The 8,391-nt window shown below is 36.9% G+C and overlaps 1 protein-coding gene across 1 annotated transcript; it reads right to left on the bottom strand.

Moving 5' to 3' along the window:
* Window positions 1-456: 456 nt before the first annotated feature.
* LOC126703671 (uncharacterized) lies at window positions 457-7,852 on the bottom strand. Its single transcript, XM_050402721.1, has 2 exons — window positions 7,611-7,852; window positions 457-1,267 (listed from the first exon to the last, which is right to left on the bottom strand). The coding sequence occupies exons 1-2, from the start codon at window positions 7,758-7,760 to the stop codon at window positions 635-637; spliced, it is 783 nt and encodes a 260-aa protein (XP_050258678.1). The 5' UTR covers window positions 7,761-7,852; the 3' UTR covers window positions 457-634.
* Window positions 7,853-8,391: the final 539 nt, after the last annotated feature.

Consider the following 8,391-nt stretch of genomic DNA (forward strand, 5'->3'; position numbering starts at 1 on the left):
GATTTTGGCCAGTTTCGGCTCAAAATGGAGCCAAATTGGGGTGAATCGACGCTAAATCAGCCCCCCCCCCCCCCCCCCCCAAAAAAAAAAAAGGGCTAGAGAATCAGCACATCGTTGAGTGTCGGGTGTGGGTGTAGCAATCATAGAGCCGCACCCGTGCTTTCTAGCATCTTCTAGCATCAGAGACAGCAAGTTGAAGATTTGAAGACAAGATTAGGATCAGTGTTAATTAGTTGAATCGAAAGTTACAAGTTTGAATTCAATAATGATTCCGATCAGATCAGAATTGTTTGTTTAGATTAGATTAGTTGTTTTTAATTTCAACTTCAAATTGTTATTATATAAGACTAGTGCCTTGTCTGATATGGCTATTTACACGTATCAGTTGTAATGCAAATCATAAGCAAAAAAAAAAAAAAAAAGAGAGGCAGTCTCTTTTTATCAATGTTCAAGTGATTGGTCTCGAATCGACTAAATTATCATTTTATTTTCCAGTTCATAATAGAATATCAATGGGACATAAAGAGAATAAACTTTTGTATCTTTATTACCGTTACAATATTTTATGCAACAATCATAAACAACCCACTCCCTCTTTTCTCAGTCCCTTACCTGGTTTCTACCCAAAAAGAAATTAAAGCCTAACTTTTCCGGCAAGCATAAAGCCCTTATAGATGATTGATCTGACCAATGTAGGTCCTCCCCAAGCACTCTCAAATTCTTTTACCACGCTTTCTGACAACAAATCAACACCTTGGTCCTTAGCTGTATTTACTGGAGACCATGACCTGAACATATTCAAGAATTTCTCAAGTGACACCTCCTTTGGTATATCTAGTTGTTGTGGTTTCCCCTCACATCCTATACCTACACTTTCAAAAGGAAATGGAAGTATCTTATAATCATCATATACGCCTTTTATTTTTGGGTCCCAATAGGGAAGAAGTGTGTCACGAAAACGCTTCAATATGGGATCAAAAGTGGGGCTAACTTCTATGTCATGATAAGCCCAAACAGCAATTACACCTCCTGGCTTTTTTAGAAGCCGTGTTACTATGGAGTAGAACTTGGGGAGATCAAACCAGTGGACAGCTGCGGCCACAGTAACCAAATCAACTGAATTTTCTCCTCCAATCAAGGCCACTAATTCATCATCTGTCATGGATAATGGAGTGTGGAGATATCGAATGCGAGGGTGTGGCATTGCAAGTTTCAACTGAGCCTCACTCACATCGGTTCCAACTACTTGCTCATAATGCTCAGCAACCTGTCAAGAATAATGTAATGCAATTCTAACAATCTTAGTTTTACTTGATTCTTCACAAACGTCAAGATGCAAGGAGACAATTTTATTTTTGTTAAGAAAGTGTTCAAGAAAATACTGGAAGAAAACCAATTTCTCTGAATTGAAAATAAGAAAAATGAGAAGCAATATTAATTTACACTGTGCCTTTCCCTTATATACACAAAGCAGAAAAAGAGAAAGAAAGAAAGAATCTTAACTACCGAAACTCTAACCACCTAATTAACAAGAGAATGACAGCTGTAAACCACTTAGATTAGTTTATATGTGCCATTAACTACACGTGCTAGCAGATGAGTCTTAAAACTTAAATGCTACGACATCGTTTTAGCTTTCAACTTTACTTTCTTCCTTTTAGTCTCAGCTGTGTCGTTTTGCCCTGCTTTATCTTCAGTGCATTCCTTCAAGTCTTCTTTCTTCTTGACTGCCCCTTCTTGTTTCTTAGCAGAAGTCTCAACACTCCCCCTCAAGTCAGGAACCATAGGTTCAGTGACTTGATTATCAGTAGTCTGAAGCTTTGGTGAGTAAACATCTATTAACCCCAAACAAGTAATTAACCTGCTAAAAGCTGGAAGTCCCAATGCCTTTGTAAAAATATTTGCTGTTTGAAAATGGCTTGAAACATAGAATGTTTTGATCACCCCTTTTGTTATCTTATCTCTCACCAAATGACAATCAACCTCTATATGTTTTGTCCTTTCGTGGAAGACTGAGTTTGCTACAATATGTAATGCAGCCTGATTATCACAAAACAATTGAGCACTACTTAGATGATCAACTCTCAAGTCTCTTAACAATTGAAGAACCCAAACAATTTCACATGTTATGGTGGCCATTGCCCTGTATTCTGCCTCTACTGAAGACCTAGAGACTATACTTTGCTTCTTGGACCTCCAAGAGATTAGGGAATTAGCCAAAAACACACTATAGCCTATTATAGATCTTCTGGTATCTGAGCAGCCTACCCAATCCGCATCACAAAAGGCTTTAACTTGCATACTTGAGCTACTAGAGAAGAACAAACCTCTGCCTAGTGTCCCCTTCAAGTACTAAAGTATCCTATTGACTGCCAACATGTGAGACTCTCTTGGTTCAGATAGAAATTGACTTAACCTATGCAGTGCATAGGTGATATCAGGTCTAGTCAGAGTCAGATATAACAATCTTCCAATTAGCTTCTTGTATTGACTAGCATTTGGAAGAAGTTTACCAACATCCTTTGATAAATGCAAGTTATGTTCCATTGGTGTTCAAACTGGTTTAGACCCTAAAAAACCTATATCTTGCAAAATCTCTAAGCAGTACTTTCTTTGATTCAAACTGATCCCCTTTTCACTTCTGACAACCTCAAGACCTAGAAAATATTTCAGAGAACCCAAATCTTTCAAGCCAAACTTAGTATCAAGTTGGAGCTTCAAAGCACTAATGCAATCAGGATCATTACCAGTGAGCAAAATGTCATCTACATAGACTAGCAGAACTATGAAAGAGGATCCTTTAGTGTAGGTAAAAAGAGAATAGTCAGCCTTGGATTGGACAAAACCAAAATTCAACAATATATAAGAAAACTTGGCAAACCATTGCCTTGAAGCTTGCTTTAAACCATAAAGGAACAGAATGAGGAGAAGTAGAAGGAGGTTGTTTGAAAAGCATTTCATAAGGAGTTTTTTTGTTTAAATGCTTGGAGGGCAACCTATTTATAAGATATACTATAGTGAGAATGCTGTCCCCCCACAGTTTTAAAGGTAAAGAAAAATGGAACCTTAATGCTCTTGCAACATTTAAAATGTGTTGATGCTTTCTCTCAACTATTGCATTTTGTTGAGGAGTATCAACACAAGATAATTGATACAAGATGCCTTTTGATTTGAAAAAATCCTTCATGATAAATTCTGTGCCATTGTCAATCCTAATACAATTAATTTTGGCATTGAATTGAGTTTCAACCATAATAGAAAACTGTTGAATATGAGCTTATGTTTCTAACTTAAATTTAAGCAAATAAACCCAAGTACACCTAGAATAGTCATCCACAATAATAAGAAAGAACATGTAACCCTCGATAGTGGGAACTGAAAAAGGCCCCCAAAGATCGCAATGTACAAGATCAAACATACAATGAGATACATGTTGACTAGTAGGAAAGGATAGTATCTTTTGTTTAGAAAAATGACAAATGTCACAACATACAGTCTTATTAGACGGTAAAACATATACAAGATTATTAAGCAAAGACAACTTGGCATATGAAGGATACCCTAAACGAAAATGCCACAAATTAGCAATGACACTAGTGAATCTGATAGAAGGAATGGAGACAGGAACCTTGGAAGCAACAGCAAGCACACATGGAGGTGGAACTCTATGTTGGAGCAGATATAGGCCTTTTGATGCTTTACCCAGTCCAATCATATTCCAATTGGCTAGGTCTTGGATAAAGCAAAAAGAACCGAGGAACACAAGACAACAAAAAAGGGATTTAGTGAGTTGGCTGACAAATATCAGATTAAATGTGAAGGATGGAACACATAAAACTCCATAGAGTATAAGGTTGTCTGAGATATGAACTGTTCCTATATGAGTAACCAAAGCCTTCTCTCCATTGGGTAAATAGACAAAGGTATTAATGGTGGATGTAATTGTGGTTAGGCAAGAAATTGAATGGACCATATGGTCTGTTGCACTAGTGTCAATAATCCAATCATTAGACTTATAGGCTTGTCTATCTATGATATGGGCAGAAAAAATGGAATGAGAAAGGTTAGGAGGCAACCAAAAAGGATTACTTGAAAAATTGGCAAAGTAAGGCATAGTTGAACTAGTGCTAGCAGTAGAAGCTACATTAGAAAAAGGAGATAGGACTGAGGTAGCCTGATGTGTAGATGTGGGCTGAGATGTGGCAGCTTCCTTGAATGACTGAGAGACAAGGAAGGAAAGTAGCTGCTCACATTGATTCTCAGTAATGGGACACTAAGGAGCACTGAACTGTGATTGTGACAAGTTCAATTAAGACTTTGCTCCTAGAAGTTGTGGTGAGCAATGTGTTATCTTAGACTTGATTAGTAAACCCCAACATGGGTGGAGAAGCAAAATTCCCAAAATTACCATTATTAGAAAAGAAAGTGCTAAGATTTCCATTACCAGACACCTGATGGGCAGAAGCGTTCCCTTTGTGCTTATATCCTGGAGGATAACCATGCAATTTGTAGCATTTATCAGCTACATGACCCACAATTCCACAGTATGTACAGACAGGCCTCTCCTTCTTAGAATTACCACCTTTTGCACCTTGACCTCCATGAGCTCCCCCTTGATTCCAACCTTGATGACCTTGAAATTCTTTAGGATTGGAATTGTTAGCATATAAACTGTTGGTTCAATGACCAAATCGGCTTGACCAATTTACCTACGTTTTTCTTCTTGCAAAATCAAAGAATAGGCCTTATTAGTGCAGGTAAAGGCTCAATGATCAAAATCTGACTAGTGATAGTGGAATAACTGTGATTGAGTCCCATGAGAAAACGAAAAGCTTGATATTTTTGCTGAGCATTCAATTGATTTTGTTGAGAACCACAAGTACAGGTACAAGTGCCAGCAGAAAAAGACTGATAATGCACAAGTTCATCCCACAAAATCTTGAATTTGGGTGAACCTTGTGAAAGCTTTGAAATTTCTTTCTAAACCTCAAAGAATCTTGGAACATTAGGCTCTAAAAACCTATCACGCATGTCAATCTACAAATCCCTCGCAGTGTGAATATACATCACACTAGTAGCAAGATCTTTGCTCAAGGAATTCACCAACCATGAAAGAATGGTGGTGTTTGCTCTGTGCCAAGCATTGTACAAAGGATGAGAGAGATCAGGCATGGAAATCGAACCATCAAGAAAGCCAAACTTATTCCTTCCACTCAATGACAGAAATACAACCCTTGACCAACTGAGATAGTTTTCAGGACCAATCAATGGTTGAGAAACAAGGACAACATCTGTAGGTGGAATGAAGTAAGGGCTTGATGGATTGGTATTTGCATCCTCCATTGGAAGTGCTTGATTGGAAGGTCTTTGGTTTGCAGTATTAGAAGAATTGGTGGGAATTGGATCTGATTCTGAAGTTGTGTTGGTAGCAAAAGCCATGGATGAGCTATTGAAGATTTGATACCATGTTAAGAAAGTGTTCTAGAAAATACTGGAAGAAAACCAATTTCTCTAAATTGAAAATAAGAAAAATGAGAAGCAATATTAATTTACACTGTGCCTTTCCCTTATATACACGAAGCAGTAAAAGAGAAAGAAAGAAAGAATCTTAAGGGGTTGTTTGGTTTTTCTTTTTTTCATCACTCATCACTTCTCACTCAATTTTCGTCACTCATACTCATCACTCATCGCTTTAAATACCCCAATTTCTTATACCCCACCCGTTTGACACATGTTTTCAGCTTCTCATCACTCAAATTTTTCTACTATTTGTGGGACCCATTGCTTGAGCACCATGTCAGTGAGCATAGTTAGCCTACCCGCCTCATAAAGCATTCCCACCAAGCCATTATATGTACCTCTCAAAATGGTTGAAACTTTTCTTTCAATTACTCAAGCACAAATATACATAGAAAACTGTGTCTTAGACAAAAAACCAAAGAAGCAAAAGAGAAAATCTTCAAATTTGAAGAAGTGGGTTTCAAATATACACAGAGAACAACGTGACCTAGAGATATACACAGAGAATGGCATGACCCAGCGGTGCGTGAGAACGGCGCGACCCAGTGGCAACGTGACCTAGCGGCGCAGCCCAGTGGCATGACCCAGCTCTATGTCTTCTTGATTTTTTTTATAGGTCTGAGACTGAGATGATGGTGTCAACGGTGGAAATGGAGAAGAAAAACAGCAATACCCACACACAAACATCCTACCCGGTTTGTTTTTTGTGCAGTTGGGGTTGTGTTTGTTTTGGGTTGAGATTTGTTTTGGAGATTGTTTGAATTGAAAAGTTTGTTTCTTGATTTTGGAAGGATGGAGAAGATGGTGGGTCTGAGCTGATGGTGGCATAGTTTACCAAAAAAGAAGAAGAAGAAGAAGAAGAGAGAAAGAAAGAAAAGTGGAGAAGAAATAAAAAATAAAAAAATAAAAAAAAAAAAGAAAGAAAAGAGAGAGTGACCGGTCAGAATCTAACTTGACAAGACAGTGGGTCCCATTAATGAGTGTTTAATTACGAAAATGTCATTGGAAACTGAGTTTTGGAAACTGAAAAAATCTAAAATGTGTTTTCAGTTTTCATAACTCATCACTTAAAAATCAGAAAATTGAGTGATAGAAACAAAAACCAAACACACTTCTCATCTGTGGGTCCCGTCATTTTTGAGTTATAGTCGATGGAAACAAAGTTATGAGCGATGGAAACACAGAAACCAAACAACCCCTAACTAACTACCAAAACTCTAACCACCTAATTAACAAGAGAATGACAGCTGTAAACCACTTAGATTAGTTCATACACGTCATTAGCTACACGTGTTAATAGATGGGTCTTAAAACTTAAATGCTACGACATTGTTTTAGCTTTTAACTTTACTTTCTTCCTTTTAGTCTCAGCTGTGTCGTTTTGCCCTGCTTTATCTTCAGTGCATTCCTTCAAGTCTTCTTTCTTCTTGACTGCCCCTTCTTCTCCCTTAGCAGAAGTCTCAACAATTTTGCAGAAAAATAACAATAGGTTTTTACTATTTGTGATGCAACCGTACAAAATTCGGACAAGTTCATGAATTTATACCCCATGCAATACCCAAGATGCACTAACTCTTAAATTTCTTTTCTTTTCTTCTTTTTTTTTAAAAAAAAAAATTCTAACTCATGAATTAAAGTTTTTTTTTTTTTTTTTATAATTCTCATTCTTAGCCATTGATCCAAAAATAAAATTTAGCAATATTATCCATCTAAATGAATAACTAAAAAGCACCATCAATTGGAAGCTCAATTGTGATAATCAGACTTCTAAACTTACATTGCAGTTGATAGGAATCTAGGCTAGCTTTAACACTGCAGGTCAAGCATCCTCATTATGCTAGTCAAACTAGCAATTCGGTAAAAGAATAACTAAACACCCATAGAAACAGCACGCATCAAGCAAAATCATCAGCCAATATATTTTTTGTTTATACTTTAACTCGAAATCCTAGCTCTGTTTCTACTTTTGAGAGAATAGTAAGATGCTTCAAGAGAGGTGGGATAGGCATCCTCATTAGAAAAAAGAATTCTAAAAGAAAAATTATAATAAATTGAATTAGAGAGATAGAGGAAGGACAAAAGGGACTAACACCAATAGCAGCTTGACCATTGCCGGTGCCAACATCCCAAGCTAAAGAGTGGTGCGGAGTTAGAGCAGCCAGCATGGAGTACCACTCGGTTGGATAAGTTGGCCTAGCATCCGCGTAAAAACCAGCTTGCTTGTCAAACCTACCGGCCATTCTCTAGATTAAGTTTCGTCTGTGAATTGCTTCTGTTTTCAAACTTTCACTCACTATTCGGATCGAATTGAGAATAATTGGACTGGGTGGTTACCTTCCTGCCACGTGGTATTAACCTAGTCCACACATTTATTCGTTCCGTTTCTAACTTTGTCGGTGACAACTTTTGATCATTATTCATGAATCTATTGATGTGAACCACAAATTTAATTAGCACCTTGTCAAAATTTGTCGGTGGCTATTTTTGATCACCATTCATGAATATATATGTGTAGTTTACCAACAAAAAAAAAATGTGTAGTATATCTCATGTATTGACTATTGCACACTCACCATATATCACGTGGATTGAATCGTGTATATATATGTTGAAAGCATAACTTCATCATTTTTATCTTAAACAGATTTATAAGAGTATGTGATAAGAAGGGTTTCATAAAATTTGGCCAGTGATACATTTATAATATTTTTACAATAAAATATATGTGACAAGTTATTATTGGTTCTAATTTAGGTCTACTACTCACATCACTTTTAAAATTACTACTAATAGTTAATATTAATATTTTCACAACAAAACTTAGATGTCAAGTTGATAATGGTAAATAAAAAGTGATACCAATGGTAGGTC

The sequence above is a fragment of the Quercus robur genome, chromosome 10, assembly GCF_932294415.1.
Source record: "Quercus robur chromosome 10, dhQueRobu3.1, whole genome shotgun sequence".
Classification (NCBI taxonomy): Eukaryota; Viridiplantae; Streptophyta; class Magnoliopsida; order Fagales; family Fagaceae; genus Quercus; species Quercus robur.